The 27109-nt window shown below is 43.7% G+C and overlaps 1 protein-coding gene across 1 annotated transcript; it reads right to left on the reverse strand.

Annotated features, from left to right (window-relative positions):
- Positions 1 to 17: 17 nt before the first annotated feature.
- Positions 18 to 19312, reverse strand: LOC124200354 (histone-lysine N-methyltransferase PRDM16-like). The gene is made up of 4 exons (XM_046596566.1): positions 18594 to 19312; positions 6336 to 6794; positions 4326 to 5386; positions 18 to 1655 (listed from the first exon to the last, which is right to left on the reverse strand). Exons 2-4 carry the CDS (start codon positions 6699 to 6701, stop codon positions 914 to 916), a joined length of 2169 nt encoding a protein of 722 aa, XP_046452522.1. The 5' UTR covers positions 6702 to 6794; positions 18594 to 19312; the 3' UTR covers positions 18 to 913.
- Between the last annotated feature and the right edge of the window lie 7797 nt (positions 19313 to 27109).

Below are 27109 nucleotides of genomic sequence, written 5' to 3' on the forward strand. Positions count from 1 at the left end.
AATAGCAGTAAACCATATTTTCCCAGCTGCCTGTATATTTTCTATTAAAAATACACTCTGAATTATTTCAACACTATTTTGTACCTCATTTGCAGAATTTTTACCGGATGGTGCAGGGAAAAGTGCTGATTGATAAACCATAAAAAAAAAACATTCAGAACAAACTATTTTAAATTTTTCGAATAAATCAAAACAAAAAAAAATCATTTCCATTTACGTTTTTCTTGTAAATTTGTAGGTAGCAGTAATTTGTTTGAAAACCCACCAATTAAAAAAAAATGAACGACAATTCGGGAGGGGAAAAAAACAGAGATGAGAAAAGAGGTCATCGGGGGTGAACACAATGAGATGGGGGATTATCATTCTTCTACTAATTAATTATAAAATCTCAAATTACGTTCAATTCATTGGCTACGGTCCATGTGTGTCGCTGATAGGCGACGATCCGTGCAAGTGTCACCGAGTGAAGATACAGTCCAAGGGTCTCTACCGGACCAATAGCGTCGAAATCAAATTGGGTGCACCAGTGCTTGCTATCCAAATAGGAACAAATCGTGTTTCACGTGTGTTTGTGTCGGATCATCATGCTGACGTGTCAGTGATGTCTCTTGGGTGTGTGTGTACTTGCGTGTGTCTGTGTGTGTATTGCTGGACGGGAAAACAAACAAAAAAAAAAAAAAATGGAAGAGAGAAACTGCACTAAATTAATAGAAGAGAAAGTTAAAACAAAAAACCGGGCCGTAGATTGGGAGTGAAGAAACAAACCAAAAAAAAATCAAAAATCAAATAAAGGGAGGGGTCGGTTGATTCGTGATCAGCCTATTCAACTATCTAGCAATATTATGTCTGATGACTTTTTTACGTAACAGAGAGCAGCAGTTCACAGTCATCAGTCATATATTCAAACGGAAATTCAACTGGACGGGGTGACGACGATAATAGCGGCAGAGTTTGGCGACAAAGTCGGTGACTTGTTGTCCGTGTGGATGGTCACCTCGCATGAGAGAACTCCAGCGTTGCCTTCGCTGCTGGGCGCCCCGGCGCTGCTATTGCTGGCGCCGCTGCTGCTGTGGCTGCCGGCCTCGCTGGCCGCATCAGCCTCGTCTTTGACCGAGCTCTCCGCAAGCTCCTCATCAGCGATGGTTTCTTTCGAGTTGGCGAGATCGTCTTCCTCCTCAGCTTCCTCTGGACTGGATTCGATGGCGCTTTCTTCTTCGTCGTCTTCCTCGATTTCGTGGTGTCGGGCTTTCTTATTCATTGGCGACTCGTCGTGGTCGGAAGAGCTGCTGCCGGACGGCGATTGGGCCGGCGAGTGGACGGGAGATTGAGCCCCCATCATGCCCAGGCGGCTGTTGAGAATCGGCGAAATGTTGTGGTGCAAATCCGGGATGGCCGCCCGTCGGTGCTGCTGCTGCTGCTGCTGGTGATGATGCTGGGCGGCGGCGACGGCGGCCAAGTCGGCGTAATAAAATCCTGCGGCCGGCGGCCTCAAGAGTTGGACGCCAGATGGCCTGGCGCCGGCTGCGGCCGTCATTCCGGCCGCACGACTTCGCTTACGATCTTCGTCCAGAATGGTGGGCCCGTCCGATTCGTGCTTCTTCAAATGTCGGTCCAAATTGGTTTGTTGCCCGAAACAGCGGTCGCACAGCGGACACCTGCCGTCAGAGAAACGAAATAGACGATGAGTCAAGGTGAATGAGAATATAGACGAGAACATGCCAACAACATTTCCTGTCGATATCATTTCACCCTTTCAAGGCAATGTTACAGAAGAGAGAAAACCAAAACAAAAAACAACATGCGCAGAATAATAAAGAGCGTGATAATAAAGTGTGATATTATTTTTATTTGACAGAACAGCGAGTTTGATAGCGATGTATATTGTATACGCAATGTCGAGGAGTGATGTATATAGCGTTGGGATAGCGGAGAGGACCCGCATGACGACATCATTGAACCGCAAATAAATAACCAAAAAGAGTTGAGAAATCAAATAGGAAAAGAGAAAAAAGAAGGGGCGCTGAAAGGAGGAGTATTTCGAATGAGTATGGCGAATAGTCGCGACAGACAAGGACACGGGCGATGTGCTCGATGGCCGTGATCGCTCACGTTCGACGGTGGCGGATCAGCCGCAGCCAGGAATGACGACTGCTGGCTGACCAGAGAGAGCGGAACGGCCCGTTCAAATAAGTCGAATTGCGCGCGACAAGCACTTTCCATTCAGCGCTATGCGATCTATCGATTGACTTCTTTCTTCTTCTTCTTCTTCTTCGACTTTTTATTGTTTCGAAGCCATTTTTTCTTTGTCTTCCTTCTCTCGAGTTATCGGCCTATCTTGTATATATACCTCCCTTTCCTTTTTTTCTTTTATTTCTATATTCTATCTGATTTCGACATTCCCAAAATTGCCACCTACCACCCAAAGCGATGAGAGCTCCGACGAAGCATGACCGCGCCGATTTTCGGTGTTTTGTTTCTTTTCTATTTCGTTTCCTTTTTCTTTTTATGTGTATCTGCTGTCTGACGCTGTTTGGTTATATGGCGAACGTACACATAGAATCTCGATCAGCAATTCAAGTAGGTCAGTATGCAGCATGATCCTATTCGACTACGAAACGTAAAAAAATAAAAGAAAAGAAGAAAAAAGAATCGTTGCGCAGCTTTTGCCTTGGTCTTCAGGGCGGTTCCTATACGCTGGCGTGTCGTGATCACACACCCTTCGCTACATCTGCCTTGTATACGTATAGATATACGTTTTTTTTATTATTATTCATTTATATTTTTTTTTTTGCTAACCAATCCAGTTCGCTCCTCTTTTGGTCACGCGTTCAAAATACTTTTTCTTCTTCATCTTCTTCTTCCTCTTCTCTTTTTTTTTCGAAATTTTTGCCCCTTTTGTTCGCTCTCTACTCATATTTAAAATTCAGATTTTCTGTGTCTGGTTTTATTTTTTTGAAAATGCGCTCAAGTTTTCCTGGCCGCCAGTGACCTGTATTTGTTGCTGGCCACTGGACACAGCAGATTGATGGTAAGCCATCCCTCTCGTCTAATCAGCTACAATAAGAAAGTATAAACACCTTCTTCATATTGTGTGTGTTTGCACACGTACATGACCATTCACGGGTCCTAACGGTGACATCATTCAGCGCAAACGCTCCGTGTCGATTTGCCTCACCACTCCCAAAACCCCCATTTCCAATCCCGCTTTGCAACCAGGTATATCAATCATCGGCCACAGTAGAAAATACAACTTTTATTTTTATTTTACAATATTTAATGAAAAGCTACACCTGTGATGAAAGAGATAAAAAAAAAAATGTCGAGACTTCTTTTTTTCCCCTATTCGCTTTCAGTTTCACACGATTGAGAGAGAGAGAGAGAGAGAGAGAGAAGATTCATAATCAATGCAAGCGAGCAGCGGGGGGTTTCTTCCCCCGCATTCAAAATACACGAAAATAGAGTTGGCTTTCTTCTCTCTCCTGTGTGAAAAAAGAAAAAAAAAAAAACGATAGCCGAAGAAGGGCAGCCACAGCGGAATGGGAGAAACGGATTTTTAATGAAGGGATGAGCTCTAGCGCCACAGCATCTTTAAACGCGTGACAAAACGAGGCGGCGCAGCAGTATTGCGCCAAAAAAAAAACACAGCGGTCGTGGAAATGCTTCTGCTTCACCGAAGAAAAAAGGCGAATGAAATATGAATCTGAGGATTCGTGCCGTTGGGCCGCCTGCGCTCGGTCACAGTCAAAAAGTCTATAGGGATTTCGAACATTAACAACTTTTGCGCGGCGCTCCGTCCAATCGGGAGAGAAAGTTTGCGTCGCGCCCGCCGGTCCGTTTTTTTTATTTTTTAAATAGACCAAAGTGAAAGAGAGCACCGAAAAAAAGTCGTCATTATAGTTGTTTTTTTTTTTCTTCTTTCCCTTCATGTTCGGGTAAAAAAAGGGAAATTTCCGAATTTCTCAAGAACATGATGACTAGCTAAATAACTGTTCTTTTTGGTGGGGGGAGAGACTCTTTGCAAGCATCGCATTTCACGCTTGACCCAACAGAAAGTAAAACCAATTGAAAGAATTTCGGTTGGCTATATAGTTATCTATCCGCGCGCAGCCGGCGCCGGTTAGCGAGTACATTTGGCCATTTAAGATTTGAAATACAAAAAAAAAAAAAAAAACTGGTTATTCGCGGTGAAAAAAAAATAATAACGAGACGGACTCAAAAGTTGCGTGTTGGACATCGCGTAGAGTGGAAAAAGGAAATTTTCCAGACTAATGGAAGATAACAAGAAAAAACAAAACAAAAAAACATGTAGTAGCTACGGTATTTACCTGAACGGTTTCTCCTTGTTGTGAATGTTGCGAACGTGTCTCTGCAGGTTGGACGAGATGGAGAAGGAGCGATCGCAGTATTTGCATTTGTAAGGCTGTTCGCCCGTGTGAGTCCGCAGGTGGCGGGTCAAGTTGGCCGAGCGGGGGAAGACCTTGCCGCAGAACTTGCACGAGTAGCGGTCGCGCGATTTGTTCACCCCGGTGCTACTCGACGCGTTGCCCGTCTTGTTCGAATTGGACGACTCCTGGCGGCCGAGCCGCGGGTAGTTGCTGCCGCTGCTGGACGCTTGGTGGTGGTGATGGTGCGAGACCAGACCAGTGGCCGGATGGATCAGCGGCGGACAGGGCCGTTGGTGGTGCGGCTGGTTCGGCGGATACGGTCCTCCCGGGAAGACGGTGGTCAGACGAGGGATCTTCTCCATGGAGCGGTACATAGCCTCCAGCATGACAGGGTGGAGCGTGGACGGGCAGAGCAGCGGCGACGAAGTGGCCCGACCGGAAGACGAACTGGGCCGGATCGGAGAAGCTGGCGCCGAAGAGTACGAAGCGCTGGACGAAGACGGGCGGACGGGAGATGTTGCCGGACTTCTATTGTGGATCACCAGAGGTGGGCAAGGTGAGTCCTGGCGTCCGCGAGCGGGAGAGTTGTCGCTGGAGCGATCCTTCTTGCCGTCAATCCTCAAATCAAGCGGCGCTCCGGATTCATCCGACGGAGAATGCGGACGCCGAGAGGAGAGATCAAAAGGCATTTGGTCCCCCTGATGCCGATCCTGTTGTTCGCGTTCCTCCTCCTCCTGCTGGAGCTGTCGGCCCGGCTTGATCTGAACGGTCAGCTGGCGGAGAAGGCGCGGAACGGCCTGCCCTATGCTGGAGTCGCCGCTGAGCGGCCCGGGGTAGACGGACGCTTGCTTGGGCGACATTTCTCCGCCGCCACTGGAATTGGACTGCTGGCTGGCGCTCATTTGCTGGTGCTGCTGCTGGAGTCGGGTGAACAGCGAGGCGTACATGTTGGCGATCTGCAGCTGCTGAGTGGCCGTCGCCGCAGCGGCGCTATCTGTGACCTGCGGAAAATCATTGGGAAAAGGAAATTCGGCGACGATTAGATCGGCGATTCAAACTGAATGTTAATGCAGTCACAAGCGGCACGTTTATAATAACGTTCTTTTTCCCTTCTCGCGACTTGTGTGTTATTTTCTCCCGAAAGTAGGTCCCGCGTATTACATAAGCGTAATTTACGGTTGCGCTAAACACGGCGAATAATGATCATTTAAAAGGCAACAACCGAAAAGCCCCAAAAGAAAAGAAAAGAAGAAAAATCCATGCCGAATGGAGGGTACTACAATGGAATTGGGCGCTATTTTGTCGCTAAACGAAGTCTTTAACTGGTGAAGAGACGGCACGGCTTATATGTACGTATGTAGAGAGTATATAGCTACATTAGGCAGGCAAAAAGGTCAACCTGCTTGCCGGCGCGATTCACCTCTCGGCGGTCGACCTCATCAGTCATCATTGACCCTAGAGCGCCTCCTATCCGAGGTGACATTTCCTGTATGAATTCCCTTTTAACTGGAATCTCTTTGCCAACCACCAACCACCCGCTGCCCAATTTCCTATCGATGCCGTTTTCGTGTCCCGTATTTAGTATTACCTTGTCTTCTATCTACGATGTATACAGTCTGGAAATCATAACCTCGTTTGTTTTTTTGCTAGCATTCTAGTTTCGAACAAGACTGGCCGATCCCTTTCTTTACAGAGCACACGTAGCCTTAGAAAAATGGTCTTCAATGGCAAATCGAAATCTTTCCCAATTCTCGGTGATAGAGCCACCGACAATGGAAAGGTCTCAATTGTTTCGTGGAATTTTGTTTTTTTTTTGCCGAGGAGAACCTTGATGGCCACCAGTAACGAGTTTCGGATTCTTGTTTTTTTTTTTGCTTCTCTCCTCTAATTAGAGGAGAACTGGTAGTAGCTGGATTTCCATGAAATTGGGGCTCTAGTGCAGTATTATACCTGTGGAATGAAAGGCCATGGAATGGTGCTGGCGGCCATCGCGGTCATCCAGGACGGAGGAGGCGGCGGCGGTGGGTGGGGCAATCGGTGGTGATGACGGTGGTCCATGGCTAGTGGTGATCTGGCTGGCGGTGGTGATCGACCGTCCGAAGGATGATGAGGATGGTGGTGATGATGGAGACTATCGGCCTTCATCAAGACGTCCCAACAGTGCTGGTAGTAAGCGGCGGCGGTGGCGGCGGCTACAGCAGATGAGGCGGCCTCTGGCTGCTGCGTTTCCACGGCGACGGATGCGATGAATGGCGGATTGCGACGTCGGCGATGATCGGCGGCGGTGAGTGGAGGCGTCAACGATTGCGGGTTCATTCAGAGGAAACGGCAGATCGGAGAGTTTTTTCTTGTTTGGCTCAGGGTGATACACAGTGGTGATTTCAATCCAATCAGGCCGAATGAATCATTCTATTTATAAATAGCAGCGAGAGAAAACGAGAAACAATTAATGAAGGTGATCCAAGGCAACGGACAATTACGAGAACATGAGAGCGCAGCCCATTTCTATTTTGGCAATGGCCAACACTTTTCCCAAATAGCTCTATCATTGCAACTCGATCAGTTTCGCGCTATAGACATCGTATCGCTTTATCGAGGTCGATATTTTTAAACGTCATCGCGCTCGGTTAACGTTGCGCTCGATTAGAGAGTGGACACCGCAGACGGAACCAGCCAGCAACGTCTGTACATGTAAAAGGGACGGCGCAGGAGCTCAGCAACGCAGGCTCTGCTGCCGCGACTCGATAATGGCGTTTAAAGTGCACAGCAGCAGCAGTGGACGGCAATGTGGTGGTTATATAAAAAAGAAAAGTAAAAGGGGCAGCGGGGGGACACTGAAGAAGAGGTGGGGTGGGGTTGCTTTAAAACAAAAAAAGGCCCTAAATTGGCACAGCCCAGAACTCTTTTTTTTATTTGGTTCCGGTCGATTGTGCTGGCGTTCAACCCACTTTCCCTGTTTTGTTTTTTTTTCTTTCTTTCTGGTTCTTGTGGACTCCATTCCTGAGGCTATTTGGTAGCAGAAGCGCGGCAAAGCAATGACATAACAACTTTGCTATCAATGCTGGCTCTTTTTGGGGCTTGCCAACTCTCGTTTTTCTTTGGCGGACACAAAGTCTTGCGTAAAGTCGCATCGACAACTACTACTGCCTCTGTCTATACACTATACACTATAGTATATATAAATAGCTGCACTCGTTTTATTTTTCTCTCCTTATTCTTTCTTTTTTCTTTTTTTTTTTTTACCTTGTATACATTCGGCGATGAAGGGAAACAACAAAATTGGAAGTGAAAACACCCAAGGAATTGAGAATAAACACCGCAGACGCTCCGTGACGGAATCCGGGAGACCGTATCGCCTCCCACTCGGCGCGGTTTGATTATTACTATAAGATCTAGAGTACTACACTATTTTCTTCTTTTTTCTTTAAAATTTTGTTGTTGTTGTTGTTGTTTCGTTATTGCTTGTTATCCTTTCCTTGATGAGAAAGTGTCGCAAAAAGAATACGGGCCAGATATTGTATAATATAAAAGAAGAAACGGTTGTTTTCACTCGGCTCGTCGTCGAACCTCATTAGTGCGACGACGGCCTTAAAAATAGAAAAGAAAAAAAAAGCTAAGCGGTGCGTTTAGATTGTTGAGAACACACACACATTCATCGAATTAGTTACATCAACCCCATCTCGTCCGTAATGGCCCAGTCAAGTCCGTGTCGTAAACATTTACAACGACTTTTTTCGCCCATCAAATGCGAGGGCGATTTGAATAATATAAGCTGGTCCACATTTTTTAAAAAATGAACCGCCAGCAGTCGATGAGTATATAGTTTAGTTCAGGTTTCTCCAATGAGGAGGGAGGCCTATATATAACATATATTGTCTATAGGGAAACGGGAACCTCTATAGCGCCTTGCGGGTGTTGTTGATGTGTAGGAGCCGTGAAATCGGTCGCAAGGGGTTTCCAGATCGCGTCATCACCGCTCTCGGGCCAAAGGCAAAAGCCATGGCAAGGCAAAAGAAAGAAAGAAGAAGAACGAACGAACGAAAGAAGAAACACACACAAATTGCCCATTTTGTGGGCCAAATTGTTATACGTCGTTTCATTTTTCTTTTCTTTTCCTTTTTCATTCGGTTGGAAGGAAATCTCTTTTTTTTTGTACTTTTTACGATCGAGTCTCTTCTTCTGACGGCGACATGCGTGACCCCATCGACTCTTCTCTAAAGCCTCAACCAGACACTTAAAACGCGTTTTTTTGTTGTCTTTTTTTTTTCTTGTTATACTCTTAAATGATTGGATTTTTATATTTTTTGGTTTCTAACTCTCAATGTTTCCGGCCTCTATCGCTGTAGGTCAACCGGCAGTTTTCTTTTAAATCTTTTTTCAACTTAAAAAAAGGAGAAAGAAACACGACGCGTGCCTAGCGCTACTCGCGACGGTGCCTCATCGGGAATGCGCAACCGATTCCGCCCCTAACAGTTGAAGAACAGAGGGGAAAACAAATAAAACGCAGCACCTTAAAAATGTGCGTGAATTGTTTCAACGGAGAATAAAAGCGAGAACGACTTTTTTGGCGATTCTGAGAACAATGCCATGGCCGGCATCTCTCTCGTATCTCTGATTATTTCGTTATGTAATACCACCGCCAGCTAAACCATTTTTTATTATTTGTAGTTCCCAATTAAAAATTGAACAACAGAAAGTCGATGATAACAACAACATTTTAATGAGTGGTGGGCATCTAGGGAAAGGAGTGGGCGGATATGTAACTCTCGGGTTCGTCAAAAATAGACCAACGAAATAGAAATTGCATGTCAAAAAACAGGATCGCCCGTCTGGGCCTTCAGTCTCGTGCTGTCAGACTTATCCAAAACAATTTGTCTGGACGTTCTTATATATGTCTAACTTCTGGAGATCGGGTTATGGCCGGCCGGGTTCGCGCAACCGAGTTGACGTTGCTCCACATTCAAGGAAAACCCAAAAATAAAAAAAAAGTCTCTTATTTTCTTTCTTTCTTAAATTTTTTTTTTTTGTTTTCGGGTCCCCACGAAAAGACATGAAAATGAATAGAGGTTTCACCCATTGTCCACATTTTTATACGGCGAGCGACGAATGTTCCAAAAAGGCAGCCAGCAAAAGAAAAAGAATGAAAACAAAAAAAAAAAAAATAGAACCGGAGCGGTGCATTTACAACCAAATAGGGAAACGCGCAAGGCAAAGGCAGCAGCAGCAGACCACCGAGTTTGAAACAGATGAGAGTCCTAAGTACTGCCACGGTTGTATAGTATAGAGCAAGTGTGGCCATTACATCACTAAAGAAAGACGAAGAAGAAGAAGAATGGGGTTTCCCTTCTTTTTTTTTTCCCAGCGCGCCCACACTCATCTCTATAGAGCGAAAGGATGAGCGATGGCCATAGGCGAGCAGCCGAGTGAATATCCAAGAAAAAAAACATTAACGATAGAGAAGAAGAGAGGTCCAGTTACTCCAGGTGGCGTGCGGGCACGACAAATACGACGACGAGCGAGCGCCACCCGGTAATTTGAATAAAAGTAATGGCAGCAGTCGCCTCTCGTAATGACGGCGAGAAACAAAATGAAATGACGGCCGGAGCTCTGCTTTAGTTAGTGCAGCAGAAGAAAGCGAAATTCTCTTATTCTCTCGCTCGCCTTCGTGTTCTTTTTTTAAGCTTTGTTATTTCTCGACAGAGACTCTCCTGAATCATAAACGTCGACTAATTGAGTTAATGGCGCTCCGCTGCTGCGGGGTGATGATGATGCTATCGTCTCAATAGAAAATCATCACGAGATGAGGGGCCAGCAGCAGGGACACGGAGAGTCAGAGTGCTGAAACGACCGCAAAACAGTCGAAACAAAAGCGAAGAAAATGGAAATTAAAAAAAAAAAAAGGAGAAAAGAGTCTGGCCATCAAAAAAGTTTTCCGAGCGGATAATTGAGGTTTACATCTCGATAACCTGACGCAAGAAGAAGAAGAAGAAAAGAAGATAGCCAAGCGTGAACGAATTTTCACTGATAAATCCGAGCTATGGGCAGCACGAATCGTTTTTTTTTTTTTTTTTTTTGTATTATAATAGAAAGGGTCCCGACAAGAACAACATCCAGATTCCGGTTCAACTAGATCATCATCATCCTTTTCGGTTTGTTTTGTTGGCCGAGAGAGTGAAAGATGGCGAACAAGACAAGCACGAAATATTGTTTAGGGAGAGGTGAGAGGAAGAAGAAGAAAAACAAAACTGGAAAATCGTCCAGGGCACACAGCATACACGAAAGGGGATCGTGTCGGAGCGGATTGATCAGCCACTCGTCGTTGGCATCGCATCTCACGAGTGAAATTTATTCAAGTATGGCATTTGGGGTTCTTCTAGCTGCTATATAGTGCACACAAACTACATCTCGACTAAACTCTCTCATTTCTCGTTTGAAGCCCAGTCAGTTTTGTAAGTAAATCAGCCGCGAACTAGCCGAGTAGTGCAAGAAAAAGAAAGGAGAAAGAAAATGGAAATGGAAAAAGAGTGCAGTGCGCGACTTTCTCCCCTTTGGCGTCAATTCAATCCGGTTTGATCATTGGCTCTCTCTCTCTACATCTGGCCGTAGATGCCCGGCACTTTGGGATGGGATCAATGTGTGAATATAAAAAGAGCACACACCGCGTCGCTGCTATATCGCCATCACCATCACTCACAACTGCTGGGCAAGGGGAAAAAAAAAACAAAAGGAGCCTCTGAAGCTATGCACGGCCATCAATTGTGCGCTCGAATTGGTTGGTTCCTTGTGTTCCCGTTTTTTTTGTTTTTTATTATTTTTTTTCGGGATGATCCAGATGCGCTGGCCGGCCTCATCTCTCCACTCTTGTAATGACGGCCCTCTCCTATAAAAAATAAAGATGCCCATAGCTCGTCGGCGGGTATTTTTTTTTTTTTTCGAAATAGATTTTCATTTTAATTGCCGCTCGCGTTGCCGACAGGCTGTTTGGACCGTATGCAAATCTCACCGGTCGTCCGAATTATGGACATTGATGGCTTTAGCTTTCATCATGAGGAGATATAAAATGTAGGCGCATCGCCAGAGAGAGAAAGAGAGACTTTACGTGTTACATAAACAATAAGGACCCCTATACATCTCTCGGAGGAATCAGGGCCTATACTAAGTCGATATTATGTGCATGTACGCATATGCATAAACATGCATGTATACGGTCAATCGTATAAATAACATCGTACATATATAATCGCAGTGAATGGCTTTGGTCTTCCAAGGTTTTTTTTTTCTTTTCCTTTTTTTTTCGGGATTCAGAAACGGGATATAACCACACCTCCCCTCAAGGCTGGGATGGGCCGTCTCTCTCTCTCTTTCTCTTTGTTCTTATTTCTTTTCTTTCTTTTATATATTTTTTTCCCCGGCCACACATTTCAATTTTTTTCTCATTCTTCTTCTTCGCTCTTCTTTCCTTTATCATCTGCCCAGGTGCTGCTGGCCCTGGCCGGTCGTAAGCTACGCATTTTCCTCCTCATTTCTCCTATCTACTCCTCCCGCCCCAAAATAACAACGCGCAACCTTTTCGATGCGTCATATCATATTGCGTATGCGCTAGCCCGGCGTCGTAGAGTACATTCGACCCTGGACGAGTAAATTAGATCGAAGTTCTACCAAAAGAGGGAACAAAATAAACTAAAATAAGCAAATGAAGGTACCAAAGAAAAGAAGAAAAAAAAAGAAAGGAGTCCACCATTTCACCCGGGCACACGACGGGAGGAGACATTCGACACAAAGGGAGAAGGTCCCCGACGTACGACGGACGAGAGAGAGAAGGGACCGGTTCGATGACGCGACCGTCAGCGAAAGTCAAACCCGTTGAGATTGATCTGGCGTTTCGTGAGACACGGTGTGCATTGTCCTGATTTCTTCGCTCGTCTCTTTTTTATTCTCTATGGCCGGCTGGCGAAAAAAAAACAAACAAATGTAACGGGGGGTATACACTGGCCGTGGTCATCCATTTGATTTTGTCAACGACTCAACGAAGAAATGTCCAAGGACGATGGAACGACTCCGCTCTCAATTGCGCAAATTGGCGTTAATCACCGACGAATAGCCAAAACACGTCGTTAATCGTGGGGAAAAGAAAAAGGGCAAACAAACAAAAGAAAACCAACTCACAAACGGCTTTGAACAACTCCGGAGAACGAAAAAGGAAGAAGAAGATACACACACACAAACGAAAAAAAGAAAAAAAAAAGAGAACTAGAAATGGTAGGAAAAAAGAGGAGGAGCAGAGAAGGAAAGAAAAACAAGAAAAAGAAAAAGAAAAAGAAAAGAAACACAATTTTCAATGACGTCGTTACGGTGAACTGTGTGGAGCGCGCGCATCTCTGTGTATAGAAAGCCCGGGCGGCCGCGTGTACTATAGATCGCGGCTTGAGATGCACGCATTCTCCCATCGAGAAAGATCTCCAAAACGAGAAGGAAGGCGAAGAACGAACGAAGGAACGAACGAAACGAAACGAACGATAGAAGGAAAGAATGAGGCGAAAGAAGATGACCATGGTAAGAGTGTGCAAAGTGACTACGCCCTTATTCTTCTTCTTCTTCTTCGAACGTCTCGTATATTTTTTGAGAGCGCTCGCCGTTGATGCCCCGCAACTCGCCTTATATATGTATGTGTTCTCGGCTAAAAGAGTCTTTTACTCCGCCACTATCGGAGCTTCTTCTATGTATAATACCCGTTCTTTTCATTTTTAACGTCCGCTTTTATCCCGATATTATATACTAGTAATACTTCTTTTTTTCTATTTTATTTGGAAATTCTCTTCTTCGTGATTTGGTAAGATGGCGGGGGGAGAAAAAAAAAATTCAAGGACCGAAATGGAAAACGTTTGCGCATACAGGTATATGTCGTGTGGAAGCGAGTGGGAAAAGAAAGAATCTTGGTCGCACCAAGAAAAACTGGACCACCACCATCATGCGACGACCAGCATGAAGATGATCCGTGAAGACTTTTAGCGATCCAATCGCCAAGAAGCGCTGATAAACATCATCCCATTCAACAGTCACCACTGCCAAAAGAGAAGTTTTCCATCACACAGAAGGCCATTCCGGTCATGGCTGCCCCTCTTCTCTCTCCTTATTTTTTTTTTCTTCTTTTCCTTTTTATCTTTTGTCTTTTTCTTATTTTCCCGTGTTTTGTTTCATCGCCTTATTTTTTTTTTCGTTCGTTCCTCCCGCTCTCTCAGCTACAGCACATACCACGGCGCTTCTATTTTATGCTCGATCTTCTTTTTTTCTTCCTCTTCATGCCCAAAGCTCATCACGAAATCGCCACTGACCCCACCCAAATTGTCTATTCACGGGGGCCTTGGGAGAGGAGAGCGGCCAACCGGCGAGAGAGAGAGAGAGAGAGAAGTATACGCGATCTTTTATATATAGAGCAGTCCCTTTCACCTGGATCTTCCCTGGACGCGGGCGCGCCACTCCTCTCTCTTTCTCGAACTACTCCTCCCATTTCTGTTTTTTTCTTCTCCTTCTTCTTCTTCTCTGTCTGTCTATATATTTTCTTTTTCGATATCGATGTCATCGCGAAAAGAATAAGAAAATAAGACGACCAAAAAAAATGTAAGGCGGTCGATGGGGATAATCAGCGTCACGAACTGGCCCCACCACCGTCTCTCTCTGTGTGTGTGTATGCTGGCCGAGAGCCCTGCCCAGCCAACCGACCAACCCAGCTTTCTCTTTCACTGGACTCGTTCGCGTTTTTTTCCCTATTTTATTTTTTTCTTCTTCTTCTTTCTGATTCGCGCCATTGTCGGAATGAGCACTCTCTTCTTCTCCAAATTCCTCTACAACTATACCACATCGACCCGCTCTCTTTTTTTTCACGTATGATTACGTTTTTCGTCATGTGATGTAAGAATATTGAATTAACTAGTTTTTTTTTTTGGGGGGGGGGGGGTAGACATCAATTTCGCAAGATTGCTCTTCTTAAATGATTATTTTTACGTTGAAATGGAGTCATTCCTTCAATGGTTATCGCTCGTTTCGATGAAACACAACGGACCATTTCGAGTAATAAAAGTTTTTTTTTTTGTTGTTTTTAAATGCATATGGCGGATAAAGGTGGACAAATAGAAAAGCGGCCAAGTCTCTCACACGCGCTCAGACCCTCCGTCCGATTGGCCCACCCACTCTATAGCCTCGTCCACTTTCGCGTCGTCTTTTAATAATAATCGATAAGAGATAATAAATGGAAAGAGAGTGAGAGACTTTCCCGGTCCGGTTTCGACTCCGGCCGACTAGTTTCCTAATCAGCTTGCGGAAAGAAAGAGTTGGGAGGAAATAAAAAGAAAAGAAAAAAATTGAAAAAGAAAAAGGAAAAATGGGAAACGAAGATGAGAAAAAGAAGATGGACACATTGAGAAAAAGACGGGCGGTACATAAATTTACGCTATTCACATGCATTCCGTACCAGGTACCACGACTTTTGTGTTGGTCGATACCTATATGGACTGCAGGTGCTGGACATGGCTATGTGTAACAAGTTCCGGGCTGCCGTTATCTATCTGCGATGACGAAGAAGAATGTCTGTCCGTGTTTTTTTGTTTTGTTTCTTTTTCAGTTCTTTTTTTTTCGCCCCTTTTTGTTGTCGATTTCTTGGTTACCTGGACTTAACTTTTTTTCACACGTGCGTAAAAACTGACTGTGCGCGTCGTTAACTCCCGAAATGCTCACAATAAAAAGAGGCGTGGATGGTGATGGGTAGGAACACAGGGGGGGGGACTCCTTTCGCTCATCCGAAAGGTATGAAGAAAGTAGGCCAGAAATACCTTGCCTTTTTGTTCTCCCCTTTCTGTGTCTCTGTTGGCTTCTGTGTCTCTTGTCTATTTCTCTTATTTCTCTCTCTCTCTTGTCTATCCGCTTTATAGATCCCCTCCCTTAAAAAAGAAAAAAATAACGAAAGAGCGGCCGATCCAGTTAGTCCAGTTATTCGCTATGGAATTGTCGCTATCCGAATGCCCAATTGTGGACAGCGATGGCCCAATAGGGTCCGGTTTTTGGGGACTGGGCAGGGAGAGGTGCAAAGTCCTGGATGGACTAGGGCAGGGGGGTGAGTGAATGAGAAATCGGCGAGAAACAAAAAGGAAAGGACCCGAAAGTATCTCAGATGAAATGATTAATCGAAAAAAAAAACGAACAACAAAAAAAGAGGACAGGATTCTCGTGCGCGCTGAGTCCCACTGCTGGGCAAACATGTGTGTGCAGATGGTTAATAAGATATTCTCGAATGCGTTTCAAAATCTTCGTCGCCGGACGAAATATATGGAACAAGGTCGTTAATTGTCACTCTCTGATGGAAAGGATGCATGGAGTTTATTGGCTACCTACGTCGTGAGACTGCACTCGGCTTGTTTCTTTTTTAAATAGACGAAACATTCCACAAATTACACTAAATCCGGCAATGGGTCACGAGCGCGCTTCGGACTTTTTTCGGGGGAAAAAAAATTACGAAATGACCATAATTGGCGTAAATAACGATGTCTTGTTTGTGTTAGGACGGAAACTAGCGAGACGTTTCCCCGTCAAATCCCCCACCTTCTCGTTCCCGAGAGTGAAGATGATGGATCAAAAGGAGAATCGACATCAGACCCCGTGGGCAGCAGCAGTGCTGGCCACATCATAGAGCCATTCGGACACGGTCACTATAATGTATAATAGACTTTCTATTGCGCCAGCAACATTTGGCCTTTGGATATGATGCAAACAACCAAAAAATCAAATAAATCTGCATCCAATTTCGGAATGTTTCTTGTTTTTTTTGCAATATTTTTCTTTGTGTGTCGTGGGACCGTATCAACCAACTGTCGTATAATGAACAGTAAAGGTCGTCACGATGTTACCCAAACGACATCTTGTTTACTTGCGCGTTTTCGGTTTGCTTTTTTTTTGCGTGTGTTAAATAAAGTGGCCTGTTACCTGCCTGTTACAACCCAATCGTTTTACTTTACAATTCAAAATACTTGTTTGCTTTTTGTTCTGATTCCTTTTTTTCTTTTTCTCTTTTTTTTTGTTGGTCTGTTAATTATTCTGAGAGATATAGGGTAAAACAGCGAATGCCGGACAGCGATCCGACTTATGGCGTTTGTGTGTAAACCCGAAATGCGAATTTCCGGACAAAACGCGAATGCCCCGGACATTTTTTCGAATTCCGGACAGAAATATTTTTAAAAACTAATTATATCAATCGATGCAGTTTTTAATTCTTAGTAAAATTGCTTAAGACATATAGTACAGTGCAATGAAAGTATTTTGAGATATTTCGATTTAAAAAATCAAAACATTGAGCTGTCAAAAATTGTTTTCGTCTGCCAAGACTTTTCGACCTGGGATCAAAACGACTTAACAACATAAAATTAATATTTTGAAAATCCCTTTCGTTTACTAAATTTCACAAGAACAAATAGGCCTAGAATTCTAAAACAAAAAACGAAATTGAAATCCGTATTGGAATTCTGGAGAAATTAAAGTAGAAAGTCGCCCATACGTGACGCGAATGTCCGAAAACCACCGAAATTTGAAAATTTTCTTAGAATTTCTAAGTTAAGATTTTTATAGAAAAATTGGTATCAATAAATGTAGAATTAAGTCCTCTTTATGTCTAGCTGCATAATGGTAACATGACGTTAATATAATTCGTCTAATTAATGAAGGTTCTTTCCCCATAAAGCCCTTGATGCGAATTCTGGACAGCAGACGGAAAAAATATGACTAACACTGCATTACTCTTTATCCGTCTTATCTATAACAACATAGCACAGCGGTATAACATCTGCCTACCATGCGGAAGGACTGATGTTCGATACCTGCAAAGGGTAAATCTGCATTAAAAGATTTAGTAAAATCTTTTAGTCGTACATGCAATTAGAAATGCAAAGCAAGCAACAGACATATTGAAACAAAAATAATATGGACATCAGCTAGGTTCATACGTAATAATGGCTTCTACTTAAACCATAAATATATTCAATAATACATAATTGTAACAATTATTGAAATAAGTAAAATAATCTTAACTGTTTACCATCACGCTATTTAATTTTAACGTTATTGCAGTTATGAGATTTGAACGTTCAACCTTCACGTTTACAAGCGGACCTTAACCCACACTGCCATAACGATACTTGTCTAAAACTATAAAGATCGATTAGCGAGCGGACTATGTATTCTGTCCGGAATTCGCATCATGGCTCCTTATGGGAGCAAGACTGACGCTACATATAAGTGATTTTGAAAAAAAATTTACGCCCTTCGAACATTTTTGGGGGAATTTCAAGCAAAATGGGGTTACGGGCATGGGAATTAAATTAAAAATCACAAAGACTTTAATTATTTTACAATAAGAAACATTCCGGACGAAAGATACACCATTTTGGGGAATGGTAGTCATTATAAAACTAACTGCTCGATTTTTTTCAAAAATTTTTTCACTAAAATTACTGAATTATTACGCCTTTTAAAAATATTGATAAACAAGTGGAACGGGAAAGAAAAATTATGACGACAGCTTTTTTGGATCTGCTAAGATTCGATCCTCTTGTCGCTCAAATCTTTTTTTTTAAATAATGGAAAAACTATACAAAAAAACTTATAAACATTGCACATCAATCGATTCGCCTTACAATTCTGCGTCGATTGATGTATAGACATATTAAAAAACAGAAAATCGAAATTTTTCAAAATTTTCTGTCCGAAATTCGCGTCAGCTGTCCGACATTCGCATTTTGGCCTGTTTTCTATTTTCATCGATATTTAAGAAAATTCTTAAAAATAACGACAAAACCTTATATAATATTGTAGATCTTTCAATTCTCTATCGATTGATATAATTAGTTAAGGGATTTTTCTTGTTTTAACCTTAGAAATTCCTTACCCCGTAAAATATGTTTACTAACTGACAACACAGAGCCAAAGTTGTCAGCCGTATAGAAAAATTGAGAAATTTCATTTCATGATAACTCAATTAATACAGCGTATTTTTAGATGCCCTTTGGCTCAATTGTGTATCCCCTGTCATATTTTGAAATTCATTCATTAGTTTTCGTTAATATTTCGTCGTTTTTTTATAATTGTAAATTGAAAAAATCGACTTTTTTGTCCGGCATTCGCGTATCCGAGATGCTGTCCGGAATTCGTTGTTTTACCCTACATTACCTTGCCCTTGTGAAATAAATGTAGGAAGTGAACGCGACGAACAGCCACTCGTCCGAGCGATCTTGACGATTGAAGAAATCAGAAGAAATGAGACAGGCGACGACCGATGTGACGAAGGGTGTATAGGCGATGGATAAAACCGGAACACTGCGCGCAAGGTCAGTGACGGAGATTGAAACGAACCGATCGTTGAATATCCAAATCAATCACGCGCGCAAGCAGTTCACGAGTTGCGATGAAAACAACTCGAACTAGATCAAATTGTCAGTCGGCAGCGATTTAATCGCTGGTCAAATCGACTTTTGAAAAAATTCACTTGTGAAAATCGTTCGATAATTATTTTTTTTCGATTTGATTAACTGGAAGGGCGGAGGCGCTGAACGAAGGTGCAGGGATTGATGGGGTTGTGGCAGAGGGAGAGAGTGGACGAAGACACGTCCACCGGGCGACGAGGAATCACTGAAAGTGAAAACGAATTCGTTGGGTGGCACTGACCAATAGGAGAACCAACCGAACCAAAAAAAAAAGTAACGGGATGGAGACGATGATGACAAAAAAAATGTGATCAATCGTTCAATAATGAAAAGTCGGGCGTTAGCGACGGACACGTGCGTTCAGTTCGGGACCGGGCGCCCGAATGAAGATCAGTGGCAAGTGGTCGCCATAGTCATTAGAGCCACGCCGAGCACCGGTGGCCACGGCAGCACGGCGGCTGCTGGCGAATAAGGCAAAAAGGGAGGGGAAAAGAAGGTGGAAGAAGAAGAAGAAGAAGTTAAAGAAGAAGAAGAAGAAGGAAAAAGGAGGCGGCGGGAGTTTGGGCTGGTGATTCGCGCCCCCATCGCTCTCCGTATAGCGGGAGCGAAGGGGGAAAAAGAAGAAGAAGAGGAGAGAAGAGAGATTGGGAGGTTGAAAAGGGGGGGGGGAGAGACTGGGAGAGAGAGAGGAAATGTCTTGATGTTGTTGTGTATAGTGTAGCATAGCCCAGCATGCTGCTGCTGCAACAGCCACCAGAAGATTTTCAAACTCTCCCGCACACACCGGCATAGACACACACCTTTTGGAAAGGGGGCTCTAATACACTGGCGAGAGTCTACAATTCGAACGGGTTGGCCGACGCCCTATTTTGTTCCTCCTCCAGTTATCTAGTCCTCCTCCCACCCACCCACCTTTCTCATTGCAAATGTTGCGCTACGACTATTTTTTTTTCCTTTATTTTTTACCTTGTTGTTGTTGTATAGACATAACACTGGGCACGAGCATTCTGAAGAAACTTTTACTCTCAGTTCTAGATTGGCGTGGCGAACCCTCCTCCACCACCACCACCCATCAACCACCCCACCTTGTCAGCTGGCCTCGCACTACTGCAGTTCAGCTGTCCTCCCTTTTTTGGTCCAGCAGAAGAAAGAATAAGAAGAAGAAGAACCAGAATTTCGAGAAAATATCTAACAAGAGCCGCGCGTCTCTTATTCTTGTGTTGTTGTTTTTTTTTTACACAATTCTGACGGAAAAAATTGTGTGCGAAGAAGTAGAGCATCGCCTTTGGGCGACTTTTTTCTTTCCTTCAGGTCTATACTATATACATCCAACAGTATTAAAAGTGGTCTGGAGTTTTCTCTGTTGGCTCTCTAGATTGATGATTCTGCTCGATTAAAATTTCGAATGAGTCAGTCAGACAGAGAAAGATGGGGGGGAAACTGGAATCGTTTAGTAAGTAGTGTCTGGTGCTGATGCTCGACTATCTAGCGAGCGTAACTCCTCATCCAGTGATTTACATAATAAGTACTATATGCCGTGTCTGATAGACGGGCGAAAAGGTTGACGGGACTATAACAATATTTGAATTCCCAATCAGAGCGATATCATCGCGTCTGATTAAAGTTGGGAGAAGAGCACACATCAGCATGTCTATTATAACTCGGTTGGAAATATAGGCGCGCTTCACATATAAATATAACGGGGCGCCCGATTGAAATGAATGAAATAACCGGAGCTCATCCAAAACTTTTTATTTTTATGACGAGGCAGAGCATCAAGAAGCTCCAGGACTTGGGCATCATGTCTATCCAAGAAAAAATAAAATAAAATCAACCATCTCAAACTGACTGGAGAGAAAGTTGAATCCATCGGGGGGGCTGCTCGGCATCAAAAGAGGGGAGGTGCAAAAAACTTCAACGCACGGACAGACGGCTATAATTCCAGCGCTCATGAAATCCAAGTTCATCGCGACAGAATCAATTTGGTTGGGATGATTAAAAGAAGAAGAAGAAGGCAAACAGAAAGGCAGCAGCAGCAGTCTCAGCGAAGAAGAAGAAAAAAAGGGGGCGATGCTCATCTGTCTGTACTTTGTAACAAAAAAAGGCCCTGCCACCACCAACAACATCCGAAATGATGGATATTTTCGTTCAACTTTGGTCATAAAAAGCCAACACGTAATATTACACATATCAGCTCTTCTCTCGAATGCGGATCAGACCCAGGCAGGCAGGGGAAAATGGAAACGACAGCGTTTTCACTCCGGAGAAGCAGCGGGAGGCAGCCCCAGTTCTCTTTTTTCTCTCTCTCACTTTGCTGCTGCTGCTGCTGCTCGCGCTGCTGCATTGCAAGTTGCAACCCGTTCTTGTTCTTGTTCTTCTTCTTGTTCTTCTTCTTTGGAATTAAGACGAGCTGCGAGCCAAGAAAGAAACTGATAGGAGCCCCGACGAGCTAGGCGGAGAAGGAGGTTTCCCCCGCGACGAGTTTAGAGAAAAAGTGAACTTTCTACTGTGTGTGTCTGTGTGTGTATCTATCCACTACACTGTATATACTCTAGATACACACCTTTCATCAAAGGTATGAAAACGAAATCGTTATTCGAAAGAGAAAAGAGAAAAGAGACCACGGCGAGCTAGCGCTCCTGATTATTTAGAACGGGTTCTTCCGCCGTCAATTTCGATCTTCATATTCCGTTTGGCAATCGCCAACATCACGAAATGGAAAAAAGAGTCACCTAAATCGTACATTTGTCAAACATCGAACCCACTTGACGACTTTTCCATTTCTTACGTAACTTAGTCAATTTATTGTACAGATATTATTATTCCGAAATTTCTCTGATTCCCGCAGCGGATACATTAGGCTATATAGACGTGCCAAGGTTGGCTGATGTTGCTGCATCGCCGCCATTGATGGGCTTCTTTCTTTGGGTGGGGGGGTCGAAAGAAGCTCGCCAGTTTAACTCGCCCATTTCCTACGCAATCGATGAGTCTGCTTTTGGGGAATTCAAATCGGTCGCAATCATAAAATAAAAAAGCGGCCGAATTGGCGAGGGAAACCAGTGAAGGATATAAGAAGAAGAAGAAGAAGAAGAAAACAACCAACCGGCTGGCGCAAAAGTATCGAATCGTGAAGATCGGTCAGAGGTCGACGGCGTGCGTGAAAGCGAAACAAAACTATATATGTATACTGTGTATATCCCGCGAGGGTCTAGTTTGTTTGTATGTGTCTGTGTTTGTGTTCGGTGAGTGTCCATAACGGTATTGGCCTCCCCGCGCTCCATCGCCGAGAGAGAGAGAGAGCAACAATAGAAGAGAGAAGAACAAGAAGACGCAATAATATAGCCGAGCAGAAGAATAAGAATAATAAGACGGATACGATTTATATATAGAAATATAAGGACGTGTCGTTCTCTATAGAAAATGGAACGTTGGCAAACAAGATATTCATCAAAATTTCAATAATACGATTATGTTTGGGCGGCACGAGAGCAGGAAACGGACGCTAGCATTTTCGGCTCTTTTCCTTTTCTTATTTTTCTTTTCGAGAAAAGAAAAGACAAAATTTATTCAAAACGTCAACTTCATCTTCCTCCCACTCAACTTTTTTCCGCCTCAAAATGTGAACGATGACCCTGCTGGCTCCAATCTGTAGAATCTACCTGACCCATACGGGGCAGTTTGAGTTTTGTGTGGATATCAAATTTCCCTCCACAGATAATGACAACTATTTCCTCTCTCGTATATACGTTTACTGTAACATATATTCCATCGCAGACCTAATCTGAATGAAAATCAAATAAAGCGGGTGCAATAGAACCAATAGAACAATGCAATGCGATTACTAGTACAAAAGGGTTGACAAATGCGGGACAATTCGTCTCTCTTTTTTTGTTTCCAGCCGCCGCGTTTCGTTTTGGTTTTCTAGATCGTGTTCCACGCTTGATCGGCTGCCGATTGGGACGATTTATCAACCAATAATAATAATAACAACCTTCATCGAGGCTTCGTCTACTTAGAAATTGACTTCACGCTCTAATTTCCGTTTTTTTTCTTCTTCTCCTTTTTGCCGCGTCCGATTCAGCGTTGAAAAGTACAAACTTCCCCGTTTTTCCACAAATTGGTTGCGTACATTCTGTGGCCATCCACGTCGTCGTATTGTTGGCTATAAGCTTGTCCTATAGCGTTGTCATACCAGCAGACTATATAGCTGCTGCTGTAAAAAAAAAGTCCGCATCGCCAACTGAATAGAAGTTACTTGACGATATCGAATTAATTCGACAAATGTACAGATGTGATGCAAAAAGAACCGTTGTCACTGCTTGGACTAGCGCAACCGAAAATTGTTCGAGCATTTCGAAAAAAATTCACCTCAGCAGCGCTAGAGCATCGTCCAGTTTTCGACTGTGGTTTTATTCATCGCGACATTGCCCCGTATAGGCGAATTAACTCTCCCGAACGCAATTTCAAAAAACCGCCGAATATACGACTGGCGGAGTGGCGGTCGGTCAGTCAGAAGACCACGCCAATTGATGAATTCCGGTTAATCCACGACCATCGTAACATTGCCACCGCAATAACTTGTGTTGAAGCGACGTTGTTGTTGTCTATAGGATGATGCATATATACTGACGTGTGGATTAACTCTCACGTATGTGCGCAGCGCAAAAGACACGCAGTTGTAATTCAACCGCCGTCTCTTCTGCGTGAATATCTAGCGGTCAGCCACGCAAATTGGCTGGTGGACTACTCAGGCGATCCGGGACTAGCGCAACAAATTCACCTCAAATATGTAGACTAGACTATGCACAGTCAAATAACATTGGCATCTCTGTAATTTTTCTTTATTCATTTACGACAAAGCTGCGCCTTATTTGTAGCCTATTGTCAGTTGGCGCGTGTGCTTTTTGAAGAGAGAGAAAAAGACACACAATGGAAGAAGGTAAGCCGCAATCTCATGATAGTATTTCCGGCCCGGAAAAAAATGTTCATTCAGAAAAAAAAAAGATTAAACAAAAAAAAAAGGTCGAGTTGAGTTCTTCGAGGAGGATATCCTCTGACCGGTCAAATGTAAATCTCAGAGCCGTAGCTACTTATTATTCTGCTTGTATACTCTGCCGTCATTAGTTGTATGGTAATCATGTTATTCCTCTCGGACCCATAGGGTATATGACAAAGGAGGATATAATAGAAAACGCTGCCCATTAATGATAATGAACGTGGCATTCATGCCGGCTGACCTGGAAGTTCAAGAGTCTTGACCAGCACACCGTCGTCGTCGTCCCTATACCGCAAAACAAAAACCCGGAATAACGCCGAATGGAAGAGACAAAATCGAGCACACGCGCATATATGTATCCTGTTATATTATATAGTCTCCTCCCACCAAATGGCTACCTACGTCAAGTCATTAAGGAAATATACGACTTGTTAACGATTGTTTAAATCCTAATGATTAATAACGCAAACAAATGAAGAGAGTTTTGATTACGGCGTAATCACGTCGATCTGGGGTTTCTACCATTGGCTATTTTATTTTGTTTTTTGTTTTTGTTGTTGTTTGGCTGGTTGCAGAGTCGGCATAAAATATATAATAATAGTCTTGGAAGGAAAAGGAGAGCGAGGGAGAGAGAGAGCGTTGTTGAAAAAAAAAAGAAGTTTCGGAGAGGGGCAAAAAATGGCATCACGCGATGATGGGAGTCGAGTGCTGTGCGGTCCCGGAGCGTGCCGTTTACTCAAGTCTATGTAGCAGAAGAAGGGAAGGAGAGAAGAAAAAAAAACGGAAAATCGTCAAGGCAAAGGTGTGGTCATCTGATTCGAGCGCCATCAGTCAGTCCAAGGTCTTGTGTGTGTGCATTGTATATACGCGATTCTTTTCTGTTATTATTTCTTTCAATCTCTCTCTTTCACTTTTTTTTGTCCCCCTCTTTCTCTCCTTTATAGCTCTCATTTTCGACGTGTTGCATATCGCTTAAACTCCCTCCTCCCCCTCCGCGCGGGAGCTGGCGTCTCCGTTTGATTGACCAATTGTTACTTTTGCTCCGCACTTGCACTTGCAATGCTACCCACTTTATTAGCCTATATTACCCTGCTGCTGGCGCTTTGTAAGTATGTAATATAGTCATGGCCCCGGTCGCTGTGAACTTGATGTTACTCTTACGTAAACGCGACAAACAAAAAGGGAGCGCAGTATAGAAAATCAGGAGTGCGATTAGACTTGTCGTCGTCCCTATTGCGCCAGCGCGCGACTAGATATGTATCGTGGCGCGTGTGGAGGACGCGTAGGAGGACCCTGGAACGGATCCTTTGAATCCGTTTTTTTTTTCTCGCTGTCCCCCAACAGCCATCAGACGTGGACAAAGAGCTAGTGAGTATAGTAGTAGGCTATTAGGTTACATATTTCACAACAACGCCAAAGGTTTCGATAGGAAAGGTCATTGCGAGCAGCAGCACTCTTGACTTTCCTTCGTTGGTTGGATTGCAGCAACGCGAAATCTCTCCCGTCGAAAGAATATATACACAGAAGCTGTCGCTTGTGTCTCATATGCAGATCGGTCAAATTATTTGGTCGGCGACGCTCGCTCCTCTAGTCGCTAATTGAAATGTTTTTCAGGTGCGCTCAATATATAAGAAACAGCGGCGGCAGCATAGCCACCGATCGCCATTCAACAAAGGAAAAGAAAAGAAAGAAAAATAGAGAGAGAGATCGCCGACTATGTCTAATATGCTCGGTCGTAAAGTAGGCCACGTTAGACGAGAGATGATGCTAATCAGCATCCGCGTTGGCTTTTATTTATTCATCGAGCGTCCAGAACTCTATATACAGCACTATTACCATACTCCGGCGCGGAATAGAACTTGATAGCCGTGGGCGATATTTGCGAGCGAAACGACGTCCCGCCGAGCGTGAAACGGCCAGTCGGGTCTCTTCTTCTTCTTCTTCGCGCATACACACACAAATCGTAATCATGATAATCAGCGGGCCGATAAATCAGACACTGAACTCGCTCAACCCGATGAGGTCGATCGTCTTTTCCTGAAACGATCGTTTTCTCGTGAACGTCGGCCAGCATTACCGCATCTTCTGGCACACATTTCCCGCCTAATAATTACTTACTTAAAGAACGAACCGCTGCGGCAACGTTTAAAAAAAATAAAAAAAATAAATTTCCTCGCTCGATATCACGGCCCAAAGCCGAGATCCAGCACTCTCGACTTTCTTCGTGAATTTTGAGCGTATATATCGTTCTATGCAGCAGACCACAACAACACCAGCAAAAAATCAGGTTTGGGAGGATTCCAAGAGCAAACTGGAATAACACACAGCAAGGCGGTAATTTTTTGCTTCCACCTCTATTTCGAATGTAAAGGTAATACGTTCGTTTTTCTTTAAAAATCAACTGAACTCGATAGACACAGTCTATATACATGTTCCACGTATACCAGACGACCTTCGACATTTTGGTTTTCTTGATTTTCGTGGTCTCTTCGTTGCTGGCGTTGTTATTTCTCGGTAATGCGTCGTCGGTATTGAAATATTGTTGTGGCCTTATAACGGGCCAGGTATGTCGCTCGCCAATACGCACGGAATGGGGAATAGCAGGCTGTTTGCCTTGAATGTGTTCATTTCGACAATCGATTCGAGTGAGTGCCGATAAGACGAGCGACTACTGTTGTTTCGATCAAAAAACAAAACACAACAACAGCAAGAAAAACGTTTCCTTCGCCAACATGACTTTCCAAACACTTGCGCACACCAAGTATACATAGACGCGGAGTTATTTCAATGTTCCGTGTGCGCCACATTTTTCTTTTCTTTTCTTCAACAAATAAAAAATTCATTGAAAAGAAACGGAAAAAGAAATAAAGACACGGTTCAAAGTTCATCCTCGAATTTTTTTTTCCTTACTCGCGCTGGATGCGATTATTATACCCTGTCACGGACAATAAAGGCTCTATTCAGACTTCATTTATAGTTGGTTGTGTGTCTCACAGCTTGCCGTATAACCTGCACACTCTATACTATATAGACTGTACACATTTAAAGATGCTGCAGGGCAGAGTTCGAAATCCTCTCTCTCTCTTCTTTAATTGACGTACCGGATATAATAGCAAGTCATGTCTTTTGCCTTCAGTCGAATAAATCCGACACGTGTGGCTGCCGCCGTACACACTGTGTGTGTGTGTGTATACAGTGCGCATATACGCGTAACAATAGTAAGACAAACGCGCGCACACACGATACTTTATTCTCTCACGCTAGAT

This window comes from Daphnia pulex, chromosome 1 (genome assembly GCF_021134715.1).
Source record: "Daphnia pulex isolate KAP4 chromosome 1, ASM2113471v1".
Classification (NCBI taxonomy): domain Eukaryota; kingdom Metazoa; phylum Arthropoda; class Branchiopoda; order Diplostraca; family Daphniidae; genus Daphnia; species Daphnia pulex.